This window comes from Gastrolobium bilobum, unplaced genomic scaffold, assembly GCF_033153095.1.
Source record: "Gastrolobium bilobum isolate Gb01-03AN ecotype WA unplaced genomic scaffold, APGP_CSIRO_Gbil_v1 utg6129, whole genome shotgun sequence".
NCBI lineage: Eukaryota > Viridiplantae > Streptophyta > Magnoliopsida > Fabales > Fabaceae > Gastrolobium > Gastrolobium bilobum.
This window is the reverse complement of record NW_026895895.1, coordinates 44,623-71,873: the sequence shown is the minus strand read 5'-3', so window position 1 is coordinate 71,873 and position 27,251 is coordinate 44,623. Positions and strand designations below refer to the sequence as shown.

The following is a 27,251-nucleotide window of genomic DNA, read 5'->3' as shown; positions in this document are numbered from 1 at the left end:
ATGAGATAACTATTTTCCTACAACATAAGAAAGTTATTTCCCAAAATTTTAACATAAGAATATCTGATCACGTATAGCTTCTTTATATATCAAGAAAAAAAATAACTATTTCCTCGAGATTAAACACTTATTTTAGTTCCAAATATGTAAGTGATATCAGTGTAGTCTTTTAAAATTAGTTTACATTAAGTTCATGGCTTTTTGACCCTTTTGCCCCTCATTAATTAATTAATAACCAATTTGCCCCTGATCAAGAACTATCCACCAACCTGCCCCCTTTTAGTCGACTACCTTGCTGTTTTAGTCGAGCAAATGGTCAATCTTCAGAAAGTGGACTACCGCAAATTTAGTCGATTAAAAAATCATCTTAATCGACTACATTTTTGGGATATTTAGTCGACTAAGTATCGATATTTAGTCGACTAAATGTCGACTGAAACCCTATATTTTCCATGTTTTCGGTCTCATTTCGATTGTTGTTGTTGTGTAAACCTAAATAGCTCCCTTTGTTCATGTGTAATCCTCTCAATCCGATTGTATTTCATCCCACCATCTCTACAGACCTAATATTGTGAAATCATTGTCATTGCCCAATTCCAAACCCCAAAATCCGAACCCAAACCCCCAATTTCAGAACCCAAGTCCCAATTTCGTGAGGAAGATGAGCACAAGTCCAAACATGTATGTGACAATGATCTACTGTGATGGAAAGCATTATGAAGGCCCCAATGGTGTTCAATTTGAAGGAAAAACGAAAATGTTGAAAATCAAACGGGGCACTACATACAATGAGTTAAAGAAAAGAATTCAGCAAAAATTGGGTTTGCAAGGCAGCCAATGCGTTCAACGGATGATTGCCAGGGTAGAGACAACAGTTGGTAAGGATGCTATTTACTACATTGGTAACGATATATGTGATGATGAAGATGTCGAATGTGTCATAGATGCAATTGTTGACCGAAAATTTCAAAATTTTATTGAGATATATGTTGAATTAGATTGTGGTCAATCTTCATCTGCACCCATGCATACAAGAAGTGAACCGTATTTTGGTCATGAAGAAAGAGTAGTCGATTTATCTGCACCTGCACATGTCATAAGTCAGATAACACTGCGGGAAATAGATGAGGATGAACAGGATGCCGATATGGACAGCGATGAGGACGGTGAACCTGAGAGTGTTATTCCACTAGGTGACACGTCAGATACTGACGTAGAGGGTGATTTCGACGCTGACACAAGCTCACCATCCCCGGGTTCGCAGGTTACGAGACCACTTCGTGTTGACCCTGTTAGCAGTGGTAAGATTTGTTTTTTAAAGATTTAATTTAGCAATTATTTTTTTTGTTATGAATGGTATTGACGGTGGCATTATAATGCATCCGTAGGTTCTGAGGTCGAGCCATTTTGGAATGAAAGCTCACATTATACCTTCATTAATTGGGCCCACCCTAATGATGAGACAGAGATATTGTATGGTGACGATGATGATCACAGTGGCTGGCAATTAGGGGATCCTTTATATTTGTATCAGGAGTTTCGTAGCAAATCTGAAATGCAACATGCAGTCAAATTATATTGTATGAAGGCTCACCGTACTGCCGTTGTGGCAAAAAGTGATGACCATAGATTTGTGATGAAGTGTCGACACCATAATGATGGATGTCCCTGGTATGTGAGGGCATTGTTGCCGAAGAATGGAAATACTTGGGTGGTTAGTAAATGGGTTAAAGAACACACCTGCCTAAACCAAGGTCTTACCCGGGATCATAGACAGTTGGATTCTGATGTGATATGTGCAACCATTATCAGTATGTATTATTCGATATATCTAACTTCCTAAGGTATGTTAACGTTAATCAGTTTGTATTCTGACTGTTGGCCGGTGTTTTTTTTTATATAGGTATGTTAAAAGAAGATCCATCATTAAAGCCAGTTCTTATTCAAGAGAGGGTACAACGATTGTATGGATACAACATATCTTACAGGAAAGCTTGGAAGGCTAAAATGAAAGCCATTGTCAAGTTATTTGGCGACTGGGATAAATCGTATGCATTCTTGCCTGGTTGGCTGACATACATGACGCAGGTTAATGTGGGTTCTGTGTTCAAGATTGATACGGACCAATGTGTTGATGAACGTCGAGTGTATACGGATAAGGCTGTCTTTCACCGAGTATTTTGGACCTTTCACCAGTGCATTGAGGCCTTCAAATATTGTAAACCCATAATCCAAATTGATGGCACGCATTTGCACGGTAAATACAAAGGAACTCTTTTGATTGCAACTTCACAAGATAGAGATGGTTACATTCTCCCTATTGCATTTGCTATTGTTCCTCCTGGTGAGAGATTGGATGATTGGTCGTGGTTTCTTAGCCTCATGCGTTTTCACGTCACGCATAAGCATGGCATTTGTCTAATATCCGATCGTCATCCCAGCATCATCAGGGCTGTAAGAGATCATGCCGGTTGGCAGCCACCATTTGCGTATCATGTGTTTTGTCTACGCCACATCGGAAGCAACTTTAACACTAAGTTCAGAGATGTGGAATTAAAGAAAACCCTGATGAAGCTAGGTGCAATCTTCTTTTTAATATGTACAAATTGTATATATTTCATCCTTTTGTATCTAACGCATCATTTTGTATTTCAGGGTACTTGAGTTCAAAGATTCATTTTGATATCAGATTCCAGGATTTTATCGACAGTAACCCTCAAGTAGCTTCATGGATAGATCAGATTCCCAAAGAAAAATGGTGCAGGTCTTACGATGAGGACGGTCGGAGGTTTGGTCACATGACGACTAACTTATCTGAGTGTGTGAATAAGGTCCTGAGGGGTGCACGTAATTTGCCTATAACAGCATTGGTGAAGATGACTCAAAGTAGACTTGTTGAGTATTTCGTCAAGAGACGTGAAAAGATCCAAAAGGCAAAGGCAAAGGGTTGGAGAATTGCAAAAAAAGTTGAGGATATCATCCAAAAAAATGATCAATTAACAGTGAGCCTCCGTGTGCGGGTTTTTGATAGGGACCTGCAGCTATTTGAAGTTGAGGATGCCTACAATCAATCAACTCATGATGCAGGTGACATAATGAGGGTAGACTTGCTCAATCGCAAATGTCAATGTGGACGGTTCACATCTAGAAGATTTCCTTGCAGTCACGTCTTAGCGGTGTGCAAGGTAGAAAAGTTGAACCACTATGATTATGTTGATCCTGTGTTCTCAATTGCACAAATTGATAAGGTATATGCTGCTCATTGGTATCCAATGGGCAATGAGTTGTTGATTCCACAAATTGATGGCCCAACCATTATCCCAAATGCATCTTTGGTACGTGCACAAGGAAGACCCAAATCGTCAAGGACACAGAATGAGATGGATTGGGTTGAGTCTCAACCGACAAGCAGTCAGAGTAGATGTAGCCTGTGTAAGCAAATTGGTCACAACAAACGTACATGTCCTATGAGGATTCCCAATACAAGATGAATTGCGGAGGAAGCAGGGGAGGGGCTTAATGTTTTGATGGTTTAACATTATAGGCATTTATGGTTTTATATGCTTGTATTTGATGTCATGATGTTTGTATTTGAATGTAATGACGGTGCTATGTTTGTATTTGATCTCATGATGTTTGTATTTGAATGTAATGACGGTGCTATGTTTGTATTTGATGTCATGATATTTGTATTTGACTCATATTAGTTTTTTGACTCGGAAATTATGCTCCCTAAGTCACACTCCCTTAGTGGATCAGTGTAGAGTGGAAACCTAGGGCAAAAAACATGTGTAATTCGGATTTGGGGTCCTAAACCAACAATTTAGTCGATTAACCTGTACTGGTTTAGTCGACTAACCTAGTGGACTAACCTAGTCGACTAAACCAGTACAGGTTAATCGACTAAATTGTTGGTTTAGGACCCCAAATCCGAATTACACATGTTTTTTGCCCTAGGTTTCCACTCTACACTGATCCACTAAGGGAGTGTGACTTAGGGAGCATAATTTCCGAGTCAAAAAACCCATGTGGACATTAAATTCCTAAGACCAAGTCGTATGTTGTCATAACGTTTGTTTACGGTTAACAATACAAGATGTAGCCTTTTTAAACACATGTACTGATTTGCTGTGATGTGTTATGGACGAATGTGACCTGTTCAATATTGTTTTGTGCCGTGATGATCAAATTGCTAAAAAGGTTCCATTCATAAGTTATACAATATTGAAATGGAATTAAATTCATTACACAACATAACATAGATCCAAAAAACATAACAATTCTGCATTCATTAAAAAAAGTTACATTACATCAACGACTTAAAGGAAATACATGAACAAAACATAATAACATGATGTACACCCTAAATCTACTCGTCATCCCGGTCTGTGTCCGTCTCCGAGTCGTCCTCATCTGACACGTGACCCTCATCCCCTGCTGCCTCAGCTACCTGACCACCTCTTGCAAGCTCCAGACGAGCAAGCCTGTCTTCCACACCCTTAAACCTTTCATTCCCTTTCTTTCTCCATTTTTTATGTGCCAGCGCCATCTTTCCTATCTTCTTTGTCATTGCATTTATGCCCTTCATGACATCACGCAGTGAAAATCCACCTTCAGGTTCAGCTATCTCCTCAACCTCAGCCACATCCTCCTCCTCCTCCTCCTCCTCCACATCTGGCTCAACAATATGGTCATCTGGGGCAACATAAGGAACCTCAACCTGGGGCATACCACTAAACTCCCACACACCCGATCTCGTGTTCTTAGTAATCTTGCACTGCTCCAATAGACGCTTTCCGAACTTGCAATTATAGCCCGTGGTCTTCTTCAACAGCTCAGTCTCTATGGGAACACCAAAGTGAACCAATATCCTCTGTACCAGACAGGCGTATGGAAGATGACCCTTATGTTTGGCCTTAAACATAAACCAACAGATATAGTGCCTCCAGTTCACCATCTGGGCATGTCGGATAGCCCACATAATGGGAATGTCATGTTCCAACACCCTGGAATGATTAAAAGATCGCAGAAACAGAACGTGGGTGAGGACATAGTGTAGTATACGGGACTCCACAGAAAGCAACCCCACCGTATAGTGCAAGTGTTCCCCACGGACTCTTCTCTGCTCCTGCATGGCATCCTCTCGTACATATCCTGGAAGTACTACACCACTATCAGCGTCATACACCACAGTCTGAGAAGAGTCAAAATCATAGCCGAGTATCTCCAACCATGCAGGTGCCGTCATGATGATCTCTATTCCACAGACCCTCGACCTCAGCTCGCCCTGTACGTAGCTGAGGTTATGGTAGAAGGCCCGCACCATAAGCTCTGAATACGGACATAGGGTCTCGGCCAACACCCTCAGATGTGCCGCCTCCAACACCCCCACAATTTCAAATCCCTCCTTATCAAAAAAGGCTGTATCCAAAGATTTTGGAGCACATAACGGCCGGTTCAAATGGTCACGTACGAATGAAGCGTGGACGGCAGGGTCGTCCTCAAACAGATACCCATACGAGAGGTCAACAGTATCAGGCTCTTCGTCTTGTCGCCTTGACGAAGAAGGCTGCTCTTGCCTATGCTTGGTGCGTCTCTCAAGTGACTCATTGCCCTCATCGCTTGGTCTTCTGCGGCTCGTCATTTGTTTAGGGTACCTACAATGAAACATGTCAGCATTTAACTATATGAAACATGTCATGATGGTAATGAAAACTTGCAACTTAAGCGCTGTAAACCAAAAGCAAACTTTTGCCACATACAAACTTTTCAAACAAAAAAATTCACACAATGCAAAAAAATAAACCTTAGTAGATTAGGGTTACAAAACCTACAACAAATGCTTTGATTAGAGTTCACAAATTCGGACAACAAACAAATACAAAAAATTCCTAAACCTAAAACACAATGCAAGTTAAGAAACCTTACCTATCCTTCAGATTTCACGATTTGGACCAAATTTGGGGGCAATCCACACGCCTAAGGGAAGGGTTTGGGGCGTTCTTCAGCTGCTCCTGCGGATTTGGGGTTTGGGCCGCCTCCTTAGTCGATTAGGTCATCCTACTCCCCCTCTGCCGAATGAGGGGTTTTTAAAAAACAAATCCGTCGATATTTAGTCGACTAAATATCCCAAAAATGTAGTCGGTTAAGATGATTTTTTAGTCGACTAAATTTGCGGTAGTCCACTTTCTGAAGATTGACCATTTGCTCGACTAAAACAGCAAGGTAGTCGACTAAAAGGGGGCAGGTTGGTGGATAGTTCTTGATCAGGGGTAAATTGGTTATTAATTAATTAATGAGGGGCAAAAGGGTCAAAAAGCCTTAAGTTCACTCTATGATAATAAAATGTGACATCAAAATTGTAATGTGAATACTATGAAAAGAATTGTTAGTAGTATATTTGTTTACACTCTATTTCCAAAAAAAAATTATTATTAGATAAATTTCATGTGAACCTTACTAAATACCTGGACTCACTCTTTATTAGGAATGGATTCTCTTATGTGTTAGTTAACATGATCAGATCATGTGGGAGGATCTAATTATATATGGGTAAATCAAAGGTGGTGAGGAATGAGAGAGAAAAAAATACTAGAATAAATATTAAAAAAATCATCACCGTTGATTTGTTCATGAATAATTAGGATTCTCTCATATGATATGTTTATGTTAAATAAGACGATGATCCACTCCCCTCTTTAGGCCAGTATAAAATTTTACCAAATAAAATTGAGTATTAAAAAAGAGTGTCGAATATTATATTCTCATACCATCAATGGAATCTTTGCATGAGAAACTATATCACATTTTCTATTATAAAGACTAAATTGATATTGTCTTGTATAATTTGGGGGATAGATTATTTTACGTATCTTTTTTTTTTTTTATGTCTATTTTGCCTACCATTTGTTAATACTGTTAGATTAGAATCTTAAGAGGAGAGAGAAATGATAAAAATTAGTTGAGATTCTGATTTAAGGTGTTAGAAAGTGGTAGGTAAAGTAGGCATAAAAAAAAAGTAGGTAGAATAACTTATCTAATAATTTGGAGATAAAATTGATATCAACTTTTTTTAAGGGCAAAATTTTACCAATTACGTCCGATAATAGGTATTTACTGTTGCATTCAAAATATAATAGTCCAAACAAGAATCTATGAAGCACCGTCACTTCAAAAATTTCGATGAGTCATGTCCGACACTTCCCGACACTCTCGGACACTCCGACACTTCCCGACACTCCAACGTGCATTGTAAAAACTCAAAAAAAGGTTCAAAGGTTGCGTTGTGTTGCGATTTTAGTTCTAACTATTCGATTCGTTGGATTACTATTACCATTTTATTGAATTTAATATAAATATTTGTGATATCTTATATTTATTTGCAAAATTAATGAGTATTATAAGTTTGGTTTTATTTTTTTGTTAAATTATTAAATATTAAATATAATATACGCAACATGAATTAAAAATATTATTAAATATCAAAACGTGTCCTAACGTGTCGAAATCTAACATTTTTTAGAATTAACGTGTCGGAGTGTCGTGTCGTGTCCCGTGTCTCGTGTCAGTATCGATGCTACATAGACAAGAATAGAATACGTATTCATTATAACATAATTATGATCTATTGATATAATTAATCGGTTAAAAAGTGATTACTTGAAGAAGAATTTTATCAAAAAGAAAAAGAAAAAGTTAATTCATCAAATTAGACATGAAAATATAAATAATGTTAACTTTAAGTAAGGCAAAATGATTTCTAAAGTGACTGTATATAAGATTTAGTATTGTTAAAAATTTATAACTATATATTTTCGAAAATACATAGTTATAATGTTAATTTTTTTTCTCTCCTCAGAATTATAACGGGGAATACATAGTTGTAATATTATAACTTTGTATTATAACTTTAATATTATAACTATGTATTCATAAAAATACATAATTATAATTCTAAAGAGAGAGAGAAAATAATTTTAACATTAAAATTATGTATTTTCGAAAATACGTAGTTATACATTTTTGACCACATCAAAGCTTGTATATAATCATTGTACATCCGACAAACCTTTAACATAAACATAATTTCATCAATAATGTTATTTAAGTTTTTGGCTTTGAGTGTAAAAAACACTTTGATTGGATAGGTGTCTCCATGGTGCGGAATCAGAAGAAAAATCTAGCCGGTGCCAAAAGACTTACTAGGTAAAATTTAGTCACGGCTAATGTTGTATTATTTTAAAAACTCAATAGTATTAAGGTTGTACTATAATTTTTGAAGAAAATATGTACAATTTTTAAAAATTAGCCAGCTAACATACAAGTGGCTCCGTCACTATGTCTCCAACACTTTTCTAAAAATATTTTTTTAATATATGGAACAGGAATGCTTAGAAATAATGGGTTTGTTTGATTGTAGTCTTATTTTTTTGTTTTTAAAACTATTTTGTAGAAAAGTTATGGAAATAAGTGTTTTCAATTTTTGTTGTTTTGAAAATTAAAAATCAAAACCAAAAACAAAAACAAATCAGACATGTTCTTTAAATTTGATTCTAAAAACAAAAAAAAATAGTTATAGTTTTTAATTTCTTGTTTACAAAACAGACGTTACTAAATGAGTTTTTTTCTTCTTCTGGAAACTAAAAAACTGTTTTTAAAAATAGTTACCTTTAAAAACACAAATGGAAAAAAATAAGAACAGTTTTTTTGTGTTTTGTTTTTTTTCCTAGCACATTATTTATTAACTATATACATTGTAGAATGTGTTATTAGAATTGAATATAAACTATTTATTAAATACATCTTCTCATCGAAAATGAAAATAAATTGTATTATCAAACATATTTGATATTCCCCCCCCTAAAAACTCTTCTTAAACACAAAAATAAAAGACATGATTTCTTTTCAGAAGTATTGACAGAGAACTTAACAATATAATACACACCCTTAGTCTATAACTTCACCTTCCCTTCAAATCCTGCACCGTACTTGGCTTTTTTTAATTTTTTGAATAAAGTTTTATTATTAAGAATTAAAAAATAAATTACAAATTTGATTATCCATTTAGGTCAAATTTTATAGCCCATCTTGGGACAATTTTAAGTGTGGGCTCAAGTTAATTAAAAAGAAAAGGAATCAACTTAGATCAAATCACCAGAAATTGAGAGGTCTGAGAAACCAATTATGGTTGGCCAAATTCGAAAATTAAGATTTTCATATTTCATTATATTTCTTGCTTGTTTTCATATTTGATTAGAATTAAGTAGTAAGTATTTGTATAAATAAGAGTTAAGGAATTGTTTATTATAATACATCATTACATATCATATATCAATATTATATTCTACTATTTTAATTTCTAAATTTTTTTATATATTTCCTCAGCCTTTATCTATTATGAATAATATTTTATGGCTTGCACACCAGAAACCAAATGGAACATAATGAGGTAACTTTGGTCCCTCTGGAAAGGTCTATGCAGAAAAATACATGTAAAGCTTAAAGTGACATCATCCCAAGGAAAAAAAGAAAAAGAAAGAAAAGATCAACCTTTTTCTCCATAACAAACCTACACCTTTAAATGCCCAAGTGATCATCTATTGAGGTCAAACCATAGACTTTCTGCATATCAGCAAGTGACAACAGGGCATCATAAACATTTGTAGTCACCAAGGATGTCTTGCTAATATTAGATGCTTTCTTTGACAAAATATTATCTTCCAAAGAGTGGTTTCACTTGATTCATGAAACTACCAGAAATTGATACAGAAAGGTGATCTATAATATCAGGAGTTCATACAGTGACTAAGTGATTTTACATCAAATGAAATCTCAATATATACCGAGTTTTAATTGGTGCAAGAATAGACCAACCTTCTCCAAAGGGAGGCACTTGCTCCACTCTGGCAACCAGAAAACAAAGAACAACACCATTGAAGTAACAATTCCAAATCAATGCTCACAATACCATAAAGAATTATCTTGCTGAGTAGTGAGTACATCCATATATATGAAGCTTAGGACACACTGGCATAACACACTGCCAACCTTCTCCAAAAGGAGATTCTTGCTCTGCTGTGACAACCTGAAAACAAAGAAGAATGCCATTGAAGTACCAGTTCCACATCAATGTTCACAATATCTTAACAATTATCTTCCGCAGTTATGTCTATGCCTATAAAGCTTAAATAACAAGGGTATAACACACAGCCAACCTATGTTTAGGAATCAAATGACGAAGCTTAGGATACAGTTAATGCTGGTATATACTTCATTCGTGCTCAATGTCTCTGAAGTCACCTCTTTTTGTATGTATCATTTCTAATTAGAGGGAAATTTTGAATCAGAAATTGCATAGAAAATTTTATACCTTCTAGAATAAAGATATTATGAACATTTTAAACATATCATTTGATATTGCAGGCGTAAACTATGGAATTGAAGGGAAGACTGAGGTGTTCAGCAGGTAAAATTAAAAACATTGAATATAATTGTTTGGCAGAAGTGAGATTCTAGGTGCTTTGAAACATACCTTATATGTATCATGTATGGACACCAAATATACAATTATGTCTCAACCAGAATCTTGCAATTGCAAGCTCAAAAAACAAGGCCTCCATCTTGTTGGCATCCAATAGGTTTAATCTCATGGCAAAACATGCAAGTTTCTATGAACTCTTGGATGATTTATCATTCAAAACAGCATCATTGTCGTAATCCAGGTTGGAATGAACATCCTTCTATGCTTGCCCTTGAACTTTCTACCATCCAGTTTTGAATTGTTGTGGGCAGTTGAACCCACAATGGTTTTAAGGATGGGTAACTGTCTGATCAGACCAGTGTTTAACACTTGATATAAACCCACATCAAATAATGGAAAAAGGGATTAAATTCAAACAAACTTCAGTTCTGCAGCAACTCTTTAAATGCATTATCTCCTTTATTAGGGGAAAAAAAGAATATAAGCAGCTCTGTGGTGGTAGCATCTACTGTAAAGCCTTTGGCTTTCATTATTTGAAGGTATTTTCTTGACCTTGAAATGTCATAATTTCTCAGCAATCCCTGGACAAAGACATTATAAGAGCATCTATTAGGTGGGCAACCATTCTCTTCCATTTTCAAAAGTAAGCCTTCAGCATCATCTAGTAGTCCTTCTCTACTCAGACCTCTAATCATTATGTTACAAGTATATGCATCAATTTTCAACCCTTTAGCTGGCAGACAAGAAAAAAGTTTCCTTGCATCATTCAGTTTTCCAGCTTTGCACATTCCATCAAGCATAATATTGTACATCACAATATCAAGATCAAGATTACTCTTCTCCATGGCCCTAAACAATGACATTGCCTCAGAATACAAATGACATTTGAATAGGCCATCCAATATAATGGCACAGGTCTGAAGATTGGGAACTTGGCCATATTTGTTCATTGTAAAAAACAATTCTTTTGCAGCTAATGGTTTACCCACTTCACAAAACCCACCAATAAGACTGCTCCAAGTAACAACATCCGGATGCAACCCTTTATCAACCATTTCACCCAAGAGACAAATAGCCTTATCAACATCCATAACCTCACACCATCCATGAATTAATGAATTATAAGTTACAATGCTCGGCAAGCAGTTCCTTTGAACCATTAAATCAAACACTTTCATGGCCTCGTCCATTTGATTTCTTAAACAATATCCATCAATCAACGAGTTATAGGTAACAACATTAGGCTCCTCCCCCATCTGAACCATTAAACTCATCACCCCTTTAGCCCCCAAAACCAACCCTTCTTTGCAAAAAGCATCCACCAAGATAGAAAACGTTTGCACATCTGGCATGACACCCTTTTGCATCATCTCACTCAGCAAAGAAGCACCCTCTTTCCACCTACCAAACCCACAAAGCCCTTGAATTAAGCAATTGTAGGTAACAACACTAGGCTGAATCCCTTTACTAACAATCATTTCTGAGAACAAACTCAAGGCCTCAGATACCAACCCATCCTTGCAAAGACCATCCATAACAGTGTTATAAACAACAACATTCACTTCACAATTTCTCTCACCCATCTTCTTCAAACACTCAATAGCACCACCCATGTCACCAATCTTACACAAACCATTGATTATAGCTCCAAACGTGCGACAATTGCATTGATACCCCATTTTCTCCATGTGTTCAGTTAACCAAATAGCGTGACCCACTTTGCCTTGTGAACATAATCCATTAACCAAGGTGTTAAGAGTCACCAAAGTGGGTTCCAAACCAAGCTTGAACATTAGCCCCAAAACAGAGAACCCAAAGGCCGTGTGGTTCAAATGGCAGAGACAATTGATGATAATATTGAGAGTGCAAACATCGAGTTTGAGACCTGAAGAATGAGCGTGTTTGGTTAAGGAGATGGTGGTTGCGTGATGGTTCGTCTTTGCAACGAAACCGAACAATAAGTTGAAGTCTTTAACGTTAGGGAAAGGCTTCATTGCAATCATTTTGTGAAAGAAGTTGAAGGCAGAATCAACGTTTTCGAGATTCCTAATACAATTCAAGAGATAGGTTCTAGAAGGAGAAGAAGATGAGTGGAAAGAGTGCTGTTGAAGATGTAGAAGACAGGATAAGGAAGCTCTTCGCATTGTTTCTCTGTTGTTTGTTTCGTGAATTCCGAGGAGTCACTGTTATATGTCGGAGACAGAACAGAAGTGAGGGTTAGAGCGTGAGAGACTGAGTCCGAGAGCGAGTTGAGTTGATCGCTTAAATAGACTCGCTCGACCGAAGGTGAGAGAGTTGGGCTCATTGGGCCATTAACAGAACGGCCAAGATGGGCTGTAGGGCCCAATCGTCACTGGCCCATAGGTAGTCTTTTAATTTTTGTTCCTTTTTAATTATCCTCTGTGCTTGATTAGACCGCTATTATTTAGCTCCTTGTACAATTTAAGTAGAAACAACCATGTTGCATATCACACTGGATCCCCTAACATGATATTTAATATGATCATATTATATGGAAGAATTGTAATGGATAAAAGATGATTAATGGTTATAAGAAAAAATATATTAGAATAAATAGATATAAAATAATTATCGTTGATTCACTTTTATATTATTAAAATTCTCTCACTCTTATAAAATAAAATATGAGAGGATTTATCTTGGTTGTAAGTAATTCGATGGCTGCAGGTTATCCACCTTTAAATAAAAAATAAAAAAATTAACCTGGAGAATGCCATTTGAGATAAGGAGGGACAAACGGTTGAGGAGGAGGTTCCTGAGAGAACCTTTGATAACCAAGATTAGATATTTTATCTGTTACGGGTAAAGTTAGGGAGGGGCCATCGTCCCCTCAAGTTCAGCAAACCTTTATTTTAAACTACCTTCGAGACTTAAAAAGGGATAATATAATATAAATTTGGCTTATTTGTCCTTTTTATTCATCTTTATTATTCTTCATGTAAAAAATAATTATGGAGGGTTCTTCTAATTTAGTTATGTATCGATACTGTAACGCTTCGTCTGCAGCCGGTAAATTAACATTCATATGATAGTAAGCACATCATGTTCAATTTAATTAATGCGGAAGCTAACTAAATAAATTTTCTTTTCTTTTCCTTATGTATTGCAAACATTTTTACTTCCATGGCCAAAATAAAACGGACATCATTTCTTCTGTATTTTGGACCACTGTGAATAATTTCCATCATGATAATCTTAACCTGATTGACAGTATAATATAATCCAGGCATCCACCCTATTGCCCAGCCATCCATGGCATAAGCTATCTCATAATCACAACAGGTCTCAAAATAATATCCATGATGTTACTTATATAATTACATCAAATAAACAAAAAAGATGCAATTAAATAAGTAACATTGACCTAATCATGCATCACTAACAATATATACAGACTATCGACATGGCATAGACACTCCCTATGCTCTCCAAAAGAATAACATAGTATATATACATATCCAAAATAAAGTTCGTTAGGTACAAATCTAATATCCACAAGACCCTGACAATCATGTCAAGTAGTATATCTCATCTGGCCTCTTGCCATGCGATGCCTCAGCACCATCAGCTCCTGTACCTGAAATGGTGATCCCCATAACGCGGGATGAGATAATATAATTACCTCAGTAAGCTAGGGACCCTTGGAGGGCTCCTCCACCCCTAAGCTCACTTCTGGTATAAACACAGTATAAAAATCCATGCATGCAGCAGAATATGTATGACAATGCAGTGTGCAATAATGTAATCCTACTGGCTAGAGAATATAACAAGTATGCATTACGCAAGGAAACACCATCTTGCAACATACAGTATGAGGAAACACCGTCTCATACTATGTATAAGGAAACACCGTCTTGTGTGGTACATATACATATATATACATGCAACATGTAACAAATTATTTTTAACATATCATATCAAACCACAACCCTCCCTCGGAGTTGGTGGAACAAACGGGGGATTAACCCCAAAGACCGAAAGCTTACCTGGCAAGCAGTGTCCTCCAATAATTCTTATGTCCACAGAGTCACAATCTCTCATAAAGTCACAACTTAGTTCCAAGATGTGAAGACAATCAGTATTCCTATATACTAGGCTACCACGTTTAATTTTCAAGACTACACATACAAGAAACCTACACTTGATTTTTTAGTCCAATTTATCAAAGTGTCCCAAACGGCCATTTCATAATTTTTCCTTTTACGGGAACCAATCCCAAACATATTTAACAAAGTGAGCCATGTCCAAATCACTCTCTAGCTATCTATACCATGACTTACCTCAATATGGAAAATTCACAAATCTCCAACTCAAGAGAATGTGGATTCCAATTCGTGGAATTTGCTCAAAACAACGTTGGGATCAACTCTACAACATGAAACAATAACAACCAATAACTATTAATGTCCTAAAGTATCAATTTTCTTATGGTCACTATTCATCATCTCCCTAAATTCACAAATTTCAAGAAAATGGAGTTTAAGAGTTGGAAACTCACCGCACAACACCCTAAAACGATGAGAGCAACTCCTTTCAAGCTTCCATGGAGCGGGAACCTCTCAAACAACCCACAAAATCTTTGGATGAGGATATCTCTTCACAATAAACCCCAACCGAAAATGAGTTATGATTTAGAAAGAGGAGAAGATTTGAAGTGGTTTTGGCTTAAGAACATATGCATTTCGTTGAGAAATGAGAGACTTATGATTTTTTAAAAAATCACAAGCTTTTATGCCATGGAGGAGCTGATGTGGACGAGGAAGAAGAAATAAGGGAGAATGAGAGTGTTGTCTGTACTTAAGTGAGGTTGTTTTATCCAATGAGTATAAACTTATCTATCCTGCTCACTAAACTCTAATTTCAACTTTGCACACTAGTCCAGAATGTTTTTTTGAAAATATTTTCATATTTATTTTTATTTTTTGAGTAACTTTATTTACTCGCTTTTTTATTCCTTAACTACCATTTTAACTCCTTTTTCACTAAATGTGATTTTATTTCTTTTTCTTCTACTTTTCTTATAATTATTCCTCAATAACATGATTAAAATTATTAATTCATAATTAAATCTACGACCACATGTGAAAGATTATTATAGATACCTAAGTTAGCTTAAATTTTATTTTTCTCATCAATTCTCATAAATTTTTTTGGTTCAGACCCCTTCTCCTGCCAAAGTAATGAAAATATCAGAGAGAGCTAATTTGTTGGATAATTAATATCATAAAAAAAATAAAAAACTCAACCTTTTTTTTAAAGAAAAAACACGTTACATGTCTTAATATATAAACTTACAATAAGCTAAGGGAAAAATGTATGTCATTTTAAAGGATGTAAAATTGTATTATTTTAAGAAAGAGAAAGAGATAAATAAAGGAAGAGAGATAGTTGACAAAAAATAAAGATATGAGTCCCACTAGGGGTGAAACTGGGCCGGGCCGGCCTATAGGGGCCTACGGCTCGGCCTACATCAGGCTAGACCTGACTTAGTATATTTTGTATAATAGGCCGGACTCGGACCTTAAAAAAACCTGTTTAATAAAAAGGCCTAGCCTGACTTAGTATATTTTGTATAATAGGCCGGGCTCGGACCTTAAAAAAACCTGTTTAATAAAAAGGCCGTAGGCCCACTTTCAAAAGGCTAGGCCTATAAGCCTACAGGCCAGCCTATATTGTACTATTTATTTTAAATAAAATAAAATATAGTAAGTATGCCTTGAAGAAAAAAAAAAGATACAAATTTAATCAATTTGCAATTATTTATAACTTAATTATATTCGATTATATTTTAATAGAAATCTTACTTTATTTCTTATATAGGAGGAACCAACATCTCAACATGTTAGATTGTGTATATGAATATATTAAAAGATTTTTGGGAGATGTTATTCTTACTACAAGCATCATGATGTGTTTGTTATATTCATGTAGTTATTTTAATTTACATAGTATGGATTTGTTTGTTGGATCTGATGAAATATATGTTATTTAGTTTGAGCATTTTGCTTTTGAAAATGACTTAAATGCATATTGTATGAGTTCTGTTATGATTCATGATTTTGTTTGGACGTTGAAATTATGATTTTTGGTGTAGCAACAGAATTTGAGTACTTTGTAAAGTTGATTCATGGTTCTGCTTGGAAGTTAAAAATTAACAGGCTAACGGGCCTAGCCAGGCCATTTGTTTTTTTAAAAACGGGTCAAACCAGGCTAATAGTTAGACTCATACTAGGCTTGGGCCAGACCAAATTAAAATTTTTTGACGTAGGCTTGGGCTTTTTGGGGCAAAGCTTGGCCCAGCCCACTTTCACCTCTAAGTCCCACCTTTTTGTGAGAGTGAAAAAATATAAATTAAGTCATTTAAAAAGATAGACACTTTTCCCGTAAAGTAATATATTAGTTGTTGACGAAAGATAACTAGCTGACATCAAAACCCAATACTTTTAACAGTCTGATAAGAGCAATTGACTCACACTTCACAGCATCACTTTGATAGCTTTAACACACCAATGAAACAGCCTTCCATATTGACCTTTCTTCATAGCACACAGAATCCAAAATCAAAAAATACAAATAGTTGTTTACCAGGGAATATTTATTTATGAAGAAAAAAACATTTGAAACAAGAAGACAAAGAGTCATTTAAGGAGAAAAGAAATTTGGAAGGAGTCCTGGCGTAGCTAGGCAGCAAATAGCAACAAAGTCCTGCTACCTTATCTAATAGCTATCCACCTCTATGTGTATCTACTTTTATATATGTTTCACTTCACTTTCAATTGAGTTAACAGCCCTTGTACCATTTTCCATGTGGGCGGCTAGCTCAATGTACCACTTTTACTAACTCTAATATCTTTATGGCTGGCAGATGCTCTGCATCTTTTCATTTCACAACTTTCACCATACATTACACTTTTTTGTTTACATTAGTATTTCCACATCAAAATTTACATAATTATATTTAGGGATAAGATATTTTGCTTATTTTTTTTTTCATATCTATTCTGTCTACTCTATTTTAATACCGTTAGATCGGAATCTCAACGAACTTTTATCCTTTCTCCAATACCTTTTTCCATACCTACTCTAAGAGAGAAATGATAAAAGTCAGTTGAAATTCTAATATAACGATATTAGAGTCAGAGTCTATAATATATGCATGAAAAAAGATAGATATAAAATCTTATCCCTTACTTATAATATAATAGTTTCTTTACATATATGTACATTTTTTATTAATATTAATGACTTCTTATTAGGGGTGTTCTCGGTTTGGATTGGATCGATTTTGGAAGTAAAAATCATCTGATCCAATCCTTTCAGTTTGATCATATAATCATCCATTCGATTTTGATTTTTTTTCAAATCCGATCCGATCCGATCCAATTTTTTTCGGTTTGGATTGGATCGGTTTTCGGTTTTCGAAAAATTCTAAAACTTATTTCATGATTATTGTGCAAATAATATCTTTTGTATAATTGGCTTCGTAAATGTATTTTTTTTTGAAATACAAAACATTAATAAACTATAATATAGTTTTTTTTTTTGGCAATGAGATAAGAAACTCTATAAAGATAAAATTTTGTTGATGAGATGTGACTAGATTTTTTCTTGGGTTTAGTTGATGGGTTAATGGGTCTTGGGTTTAGAAATTTTTAGGCTATGATTAGGGAAAAATCCAAGTAGGTAGAGGAAAATCAATATATTGGATCGGTTTTCATCAACCCATCCAAAAACCGATCCAATCCAATTAAAATTTGCAGTTTTTAATCGGTTTTCGATTTTTCGGTTTTTGGTTTATTCGGTTATCAGTTTTTCAGTTCGGTCACCGTGGTTTGAATCGGTTTGGATCGGTTGATAAACTCCTACTTCTTATGCAATGTTAGATCCACAAGCTACTCTTAGAACAACTCTATAAATAGAGAGGTTGAGCCATCAAAACATACAGTCAGATAGCAGCATCATTGATAAACCATGAAGCCTGCATCACTTACCCTCTTTTTCTTCCTCTTTGCCTTAATCACCAACCTTCCATTAGCCTTCTCACAAGCTGAACAAGTGACGGACACAAATGGAAACCCCATTTTCCCTTCTGGAAGATTCTATATTTTACCAGCTATATTTGGTGCAGCAGGTGGTGGAGTAAGACTTGGTCAAACTGGGAACTCAAATTGCTCAGTTACTGTATTGCAAGATTATTCTGAGGTTATCAATGGCTTGCCAGTGAAATTCAGCATACCAGGAGTAAGCACTGGTATTATTTTTACAGGCACACCATTGGATATTGCATTTGAAGAGAAGCCTGAGTGTGCTGAATCATCCAAGTGGGTGGTGGTTGTTGATGATTTCCCTAGAGAATGGGTTGGTATTGGTGGTGTTGAAGACCATCTAGGAAAGCAGATCCTAAATGGTACCTTTAATATTCAGAAATATGATTTGGGATACAAGCTTGTGTTCTGTCCCACAATCACTGATGTTTGTTCTGATATTGGGAGGTACGATGATGAGAATGGAAGGCGTTTGATCCTGATCACTGATGATGATGACCCCTTTCAAATTGTGTTCTTAGATGCTGATGGCACTGGAAGCTTCATAGTTTGAATAAAATCTCCATGTTAGCTTTGAATAATAATTGGTGTAATAATACTTATTGTGATGTATATATTGTCGCTGGAATTTACAAATAAATCCTCAATCTTTCATTTTAATATGATTATATTATGTTCATTCGTTAATCAAGCAACAATCTGCATTTAAAATGGTCATTTCTTTTCTTTTCTTTTTTTATAAATTTTATCATTAAAATTGTGATCCATAATTTCTTAATGAATGATTGAAATTTCTCATATGACATAATAATGTAAAAATGAGACATAACTAGATCCATTCTCATATTCTCTCCTTACACCAACTATACATCAAATAGGGTTGAATACTTGTGAGTGAGTAAAAGTTTAGGAGATTAGATGCTTTTCCCCCCATTTGTTGAGTGCAATTAGTTCAAGTTATGTGCATAGTTTGAAAAATTAATAAAATTTAGCCTAGTTAATTTAAATTCAAAGGTTATTGTTGGACAACACAGGGCGCTGATATCACTTATCCATTAGGAGTCAACAGTGATAGTTCCTGATTCTTAACTTGAGTTATATCATACTAGTTAGTCATACTTATCGAGGACTTTCCATATATATAGTTTCAGTTGGATTAAACTATTTATGTATTTAAAGTACATGATTGCGTTAGAAACCCTGCCACTTAAGCAAAGAGTATTCTCAATATCTCCATAAATTATTTTTTTTGAATATCTTTGTTAATATATACATTGATAATTTTTAGAGTAAATATCATTTTTGGTCCTCAGCAAATTTCACGATGCCCACTTTAAACCCTAGTAAATAAAAAGGCCCATCGTGGTACCTAAGAAATTCAAAATGGACCCATTTTAGTCATTTTGAGGAACTAATATGGGTCTTTTTTAAATTTGTGAGGGACCACGATTTCAATTAAATGGGTCCATTTTGAATTTCTTAGGGACCACGATGGATATTTTTATTTGCTAGGGACTAAAATGTGCATCGTGAAATTTGCTGAGGACCAAAAAAGATATTTACTCTAATTTTTATAACTTTTACCCTTCACCAGTGGCGGATTAGGGAGGAGTTAGAGGGGCAATTGCCCCCTAAGTTGATCAAACATTTATCTTATACTACATTCAAATTCTATAGGAAAGGCACACAAACCAGAGGCAACCGTATCATAGGAAACAAATTGGCTTTGCAGCGTTTTTCATTTTGTACATTCTCTTATGCTCAAATTTGATATTATCATCTGTGTGAGAGAGAAAGAGTGAGCATGATGCACTGTGTGGACTAATGTGAAAATAGCAGATTTTAAACCTCCATTAAATACGCTTTACCATTTCACAAGTTTATAAAGGGTTAAAGTTAGGTAAAAGCAGAAACTTCGGGTTATGTGGGCAGTCCTCCTCCTATCTCTGCCAACAATAACTTTCAGAGGCAGAGTTCTAGTGCAGAGGGTTGTGTTCATAACTCTGCTAGTGGTGTTTTGGATCCAAAACCACCAGACCCAATGGTAAAGGACAGAAGTCATTATGAAGAGGTGAATGAACTAGATTTCAGTGTAGATGAAGAAGACTTTTTGCAAAAGGAGAAGGTGGTGCAGGTTCCCCTAAATCCTGCAGATATGCAACCTAGTTATTGATGAATTTTATCATCTGGAATACCAGAGGGGTCGCTAAGAGAGAACTTGGTGGTGCTTTTAAGACTATGGTAAAGAAGTACTTTGTTGATGTTGTTGTTCTGTTGGAACCTAGAACTAGTAGTGAAGTGTGTAGGAAATTGATGAAAAAATTGGGGTTTGATAGTCTTATAGTAGAAGAAGCTCAAGGGTTTGCTGGTGGGATATGGATTATGTGGCAATCAAAGAAGGCAGAAGTGGTAGCAGTATCTCAATCTTCCCAATTCATCCATTGCAGAATCAAAATTCCTTCTGGTCAGTTTTTCGAATTTAATGCTGTTTATGCAAGCCTTACCCAGAATTTAAGAGAAAAGCTATGGGATGATTTGCATAATCTTAGTGACACTATAACGGGTCCTTGGATTTTAGGTGGTGATTTCAATGAAATTGTTTACTCTCATGAGAAGAAAGGGGGTGTAGCAGTTGATCCTTCAAAGTGTGCTAAGTTTGCATCTATTCTTAATGAGTGCCAGGTTGCTGATTTGGGGTGTGATGGCTCACCTTTTACCTGGCAAGGCCCTAAATGAGGTAATATGGGAAGAATTTATAAACGGCTTGATAGAGTGGTAGCCAACATTGCGTGGAGATTGTTGTCTGATGAAGCTAAAGTCTCATCTCTCCCTCGGTTGTTTTCTAATCATAATCCCCTTCTGGTAAAGTGGTTTGAGGACCATAGAAATAATGGTAAGAAGCCTTTTCATTTTTTTGCTGCTTGGCAAGAGCACCATTTATTTAAAGATTTTCTGCAAGCTAAGTGGGATTATGGGTTTGACTTACCGTACATGCTCCAAAGGTTGGTTCCGGATATCAGGGAGTGGAATAAGCAAATTTTTGGCAATATTGATAGGAGAAAAAGTGTCATTATGAAGAGAATTGCCAACATTCAACTAAATAGAGAACAAAATGACTCTTCTTTCTTGAAGATTTTGGAAGAAAAATGTCAGAGTATTCTGTTAGAAGTGCTTCTTGAGGAGGAGCTTTTTTTGTTCCAGAAGTCTAGGCAAAAATGGATAATGGATGGGGATAGAAACACAAGATACTACCATCTTAGTACTGTGGTAAGGAGAAATTCGAACAAAATCCTTAGACTCAAGAATGATGGTGAAGTGTGGGTGTCGAATTCTATTGAGCTTAAAACTATGGCGTGCAACTTTTTTAAAGTTTTATTTTCTGAAGATGTCTGTGAGAGAAGATGGATTTCGTCAGGGAATCTTTGGCCAACTATTCCTTCGAGTGACCAAACTTATCTTAGCAAGATTCCAAATGAGGTGGAAATAAAACAAGCAATTTTCAACATGGGAGGCTTCAAAGCTCCAGGTACTGATGGATTCCCTGCGATTTTTTATCAGAAAAATTGGGAGATGGTCAAAACACAACTCTATTTAATGGTTCATCAGATTTGGAATTATCCTGAGCTTCTGGCATCTATAAACTCTACTCTTCTTGTTTTGATCCCCAAAATCCAGACGCCTGTACATATCAGCCAATTTCGGCCGATTTCCCTTTGTCCTGTGATTTACAAAGTTATCAGCAAATTAATTGTTAGCCGTTTAAAACCAATTATAGCAAAAGTTATTTCTCCTGCTCAAACTAGTTTTGTACCTCAACAGCATATTCAAGATAACATTATTATTGTTCAGGAATTAGTTCACTCTATGAGGAAAATGAGAGGGAAGAGATGTTTTATGGCAGTAAAAGTGGATCTTGAGAAGGCTTATGATCGTCTCAATTGGAATTTTATTCGACTAGTATTGGAAGAAATTCAGATTCCTGAATGTTTATCTAAGCTCATAATGTCAGTTGTGACCTCCCCTAAAACCAGTGTGGTTTGGAATGGTAATTTGTTAGAAGAATTCCAGCCTAGTAGAGGCATCAGACAGGGAGACCCCTTGTCTCCTTATCTTTTTGTCCTTGTTATGGAGAAACTTACTCATATTATAGACACTGCTGTCAATGGAGGGTTGTGGAAACCAATAAGAGCTGGGAAGAGTGGACCCAAAATTTCTCTTATTATTTGCTAATGATCTTATGTTATTCTTGGAAGCTAGTGAGGAGCAATTGCATATTCTTCTCCGTTGTCTGAGTTTGTTTGGTGACATCTCTGGTCAAAAGGTTAGTGATCAAAAAACCAGTGTGTATTTTTCTAAAAACACTCCTGAGGATGTTGATAATAAAATCACAGAAGAGAGTGGTTTTAAGCGAGTTTCAAATATTGGTAAGTATCTTGGATCAATGATCAATCATGAGAGGGTGACTAAAAATTTGTTTGCTGGTATTGTAGATAGGGTGAAAGAGAGATTGCATAGTTGGCAAGCCCAGTCTCTTTCACAAGCAGGAAGAGTGATCTTGACACAATCAGTTTTGTCCACTATTCCATATTATAATATGCAAAGCAACATGCTTCCCAAAACGATCTGCAATGAACAGGAACATCTTCAGAGGTCATTTATTTGGGGTGATTTGATGAATAAATAGCAAATGCATCTTATTAGTTGGGATATATTACTAAGCCAAAAAGTTTAGGTGGTTTGGGTCTTAGAAAGATGACTATCATGAATGAATCTTTTTTGGGAAAATTAATTTGGAATTTCCTTAATGAACCAGATCAGCTTTGGGCAAAAGTCTTGAAGGCTAAGCATATCCATACAGATAATGTTCATGAGGGGTTCGTTCCGAAGACTGGCCATTCTTGGCTTTGGAAATTCATGTGTGCTATATGGCATAAGCTGAAACCAAGATTGATTTGGGATGTTGGGGATGGTTCTATTATAGATTTTTGGGAGGATAAATGGTTAGATCATGAAGGTAATTTGGCTAGTAAAGCTACTGCTCCTATTCCCCAGGTAAGTTTTGGAAGAAAGGTTATGGAATTTGTGACAGAGGATGGATCTTGGGATTGCATAGAATTGGCCAGCTTCCTTCCGCAGGAAACAATCCAGGTAATTAGAAGTCACCTTCCACCTCATGAATCTAATGGGCCTGATAGATTATTGTGGAACCTTCCTGGTCCTAGTGGGGTAGCATTCAAGCAGTCGTATGATGCTATGGAAAATCAATCCGAGGAAATCTCTCAAGTGAACAACGTGTGGTCTCAGATTTGGAAATTCAGAGGGCCAAACAAAATCAGTTTTTTTATGTGGAAGACAACACACAACCAGCTGCCAACCAGGAAGATGCTGTCAACTCTAAATCTGTCCACTGCTACCTGTCCGTTGTGTAACAGTGATGAGGAGTCCATATTGCATATGGCCAGAGGTTGTAGAAGAATAAAAAATGTCTGGTTAGATCTTTTATGGCCTGAACTGGTAAGTGAATTCTTTACTGCTGATTTGGAAAGTTGGCTTTCGTTGAATTTGAGAATTGATTCACTGATGATATTTAATGCTTCTTGGTCTTTGGTGTTTATTGTGACTGTTTGCATTGCCTGGATTTGGAGAAATAATATTATCCACGGTGGTGAATTTGATTGGTACTCATATAAAGTTGAAACTATAGCCTAGAAAGTAAGGGAGTACTCTCAAGCTTGGACAAGCTGTTATGGAGTAAAGTCTAGAAGGACTTATGATTTTATTTCTGTTTGTTGGATTCCCCCGGAGACAGGATGGATAAAAATAAATACTAATGGGGCAGCTAGGAGTGCTGGTGGTGGGGCTGCTTGTGGTGCGGTCATCAGGGATGAATCAGGCCGATGGATTCAAGGCTTGGCTTATAATATAGGTCAATGTTCAGCTTTTGTTGCTGAACTATGGGGCGCCCTCAAAATTCTTGAAGTGGCTTGGGCTGGTGGTTGGAGGCGTTGCTTATTAGAAAGTGATTCTAGTTGAGTTATCACTTTACTCACCAAGAATGGTATAGTAGCTCGAGAGTCTCGTTTGGTGACTCGCATTCGAGCTTGGTTACAAAAGGATTGGGAGGTTCATTTAGTACATGCATACAATGAATGTAATAGTTGCGCTGACTGGCTCTCCAAGTACCCATTGGATCGTCATATGGAGAATAACTTATGTTTTTTTCCTTCTCCTCCCCCTGCTATTTGGCCTTTGTATTTGGCAGATTTCTTTTTGGTTTGTAATTTTCGTAAGGTTGTGTTGACTTGATTGTTTTTCGGGGTTCCCCCCTCTATATTACCAAAAAGAAAAGTTAGGTAAAAGCATGGAAGCTTGCAGGCTAGCTCATGCTAACCCATGACTATATTATTCATGTTGTAAGCCCATTTAAAAGTAAGGTTTATTTATTATTATTCATCGATTAATCCGATTCAAGTCAGATAGAATCACATGAACCACACAACTCTTTCTACTAAGTTTTAACACAATTCCATTTTCAAGGATTCGAATTCGAGACCACTAATTAAATTGAAAAAATCATTTACCAAACATAATCTATTTAATCAATGGTTGAAATGGGCTGAACCACCCTAATTTGTGAATTAATCCATGAGATGATGTGGCTTGTCATTTTTAAAAAGAAAAAAGAAAAAAAAAAGAAATCAACAAGTACTGACTATATGAAAAACCCTCGAAGGAAGGGAATGAAAAAGAAACAACGAAGATTTTTAGATCGAAAGCTAATTCGAATTAACGGCCCCGTCAAAAAAAGGATGTAACTGCCAAAATAGTTCATGATACGGTGTAAAAAATGAGGAATATAATGTATCCTAGTGGTTGAACAACATGAGGCCACAATCAGCTACTAAAATACATGACACATAAGCTAACAGACACATCTGAGGAAATCAACAAGTGATCTACACAAGATAGTTAGGAAGAGAAAATCATATAAAAAGAAAGAGAAACTGATCAAAAAATGCACAAGCATTCTCCTCTAAACTCATGAATGACAGCTAACTAGAACACGAACTCACCTATTGGTCAAAGACGACCTCTAACCATACGCCACGAGGAATTAACAAGCCATGAAGATCAGCCTGAAGGCTTGTGACCGATCAACCATACCATTGTATCCATCTAGAGAACATTGCACACTACGTACGGACTAAGTTGCCATACATTTTGGAATTTTGATTTCGCAAATTATCAAGTTAGGGGTTTCTGTTATTGCTAGTCAACATAAGTCCAATAAGGATGGCTCGTTCGTCCAAGGCTTAACAAGGGATTTCACTTCCCCTGCATAGCTTCCCATCTTAAGTGTACAATGGTGAGCTAGTGTCTCACAGCACGAGTGAGACCTAGGCTAACAATTTTTGACTCACTTTTTATTATCATTAAAGAATATTCTCCATCTGCACAAGTCATTCTTCTCTCTCAGAGGAGCACATGATATTATATACTTTTATGAGCTATTATTTTGCCCAATTTTAGAGCCACCATAGCTTTCACACACACCTCCTCCTTTCATAGCCTCCATTGTGATTGTTTACAATAATTTTCCTTGAGCTTTAATCTATACCACTATCTCTTTAAACCTCCATACATTGAAATACTACACCCTTAAGAAATACAAATCCTGCTCTCATTCCAAAATAGTTTGTTAAATAACAAGAAAAGAGAGGAACATTGAAATAATCTGTGTGTATTGACTGATGAAGGTTGTACAATATATAAACAGACTAATGGGCTAAGCCCAAACCTAATGTAATCTGACTTAATACAAAATAAAGAAATCCTAATTACAAAATAAGGAAACCCAAATTACAATATATTTCTAACACTCCTCCTCAAGCTGGAGCGTAGAGGTCATATGCACCAAGCTTGTTACATATAAACTCTATTCGAGGGCCCCTCAAAGATTTTGTAAACACATCTGCTAATTGCTCATTAGAGGGTACAAAGCTAGTTTTAATTTCACCAGCAAGAACCTTTTCTCGAACAAAGTGGCAATCTATTTCTATATGCTTGGTTCTTTCATGAAACACTGGATTTGATGAAATGTGTAGAGCTGCTTGATTATCACAAATGAGAGTTGTCTGTCCAGTGTCTCCAAACTTAAGTTCTCTGAGAAGCTGTTTAAGCCAGATAAGCTCGCAAGTAGTAGTCGCTATGGAGCGGTATTCTGCTTCAGTACTTGATCTAGCAACTACGCTTTGTTTCTTACTTTTCCAGGAAATCAAGTTGCCTCCAAAAAGACACAATACCCAGAAGTAGATCTCCTATCAGTTGGACAACCAGCCCAATCAGCATCACAGTACCCAACCACTTCATCATGACCTTTATTTTCATATTCAAGGCCTTTCCCAGGAGATGCCTTGATATACTTAAGAATACGAATGACTGCATTCCAATGTTCTTGACATGGAGAATTGAGAAATTGACTGACAACACTAACTGCAAAGGAAATATCAGGCCGAGTGACTGTGAGGTAGTTCAATTTTCCAACCAATCTTCTATACTGCTCAGGATTTGAAAAGGGCTCCCCCTGATTTGGTAGAAGCTTGATACTTGGATCCATAGGAGTATCAACAGACTTTGAATTTAAAAGAGCAGTTTCTTCAAGAATATCCAGAGCATATTTCCTCTGAGATATCACAACACCAGCT

General features: G+C 36.1%; 3 protein-coding genes across 3 annotated transcripts; 2 read left to right on the top strand and 1 right to left on the bottom strand.

Moving 5' to 3' along the window:
- Window positions 1–10,015: 10,015 nt before the first annotated feature.
- Window positions 10,016–12,624, bottom strand: LOC133296708 (putative pentatricopeptide repeat-containing protein At1g12700, mitochondrial). Its single transcript, XM_061495763.1, has 2 exons — window positions 10,532–12,624; window positions 10,016–10,084 (listed from the first exon to the last, which is right to left on the bottom strand). Exon 1 carries the CDS (start codon window positions 12,622–12,624, stop codon window positions 10,903–10,905), a length of 1,722 nt encoding a protein of 573 aa, XP_061351747.1. The 3' UTR covers window positions 10,016–10,084; window positions 10,532–10,902.
- Window positions 12,625–18,462: 5,838 nt separating this feature from the next.
- On the top strand, window positions 18,463–19,181 carry LOC133296695 (kunitz-type trypsin inhibitor-like 1 protein). The gene has a single exon (XM_061495750.1). It carries the CDS (start codon window positions 18,473–18,475, stop codon window positions 19,097–19,099), a length of 627 nt encoding a protein of 208 aa, XP_061351734.1. The 5' UTR covers window positions 18,463–18,472; the 3' UTR covers window positions 19,100–19,181.
- A 1,603-nt stretch (window positions 19,182–20,784) lies between these two features.
- Window positions 20,785–21,282, top strand: LOC133296707 (uncharacterized). The gene has a single exon (XM_061495762.1). It carries the CDS (start codon window positions 20,785–20,787, stop codon window positions 21,280–21,282), a length of 498 nt encoding a protein of 165 aa, XP_061351746.1.
- The last annotated feature ends 5,969 nt before the right edge of the window (window positions 21,283–27,251 follow it).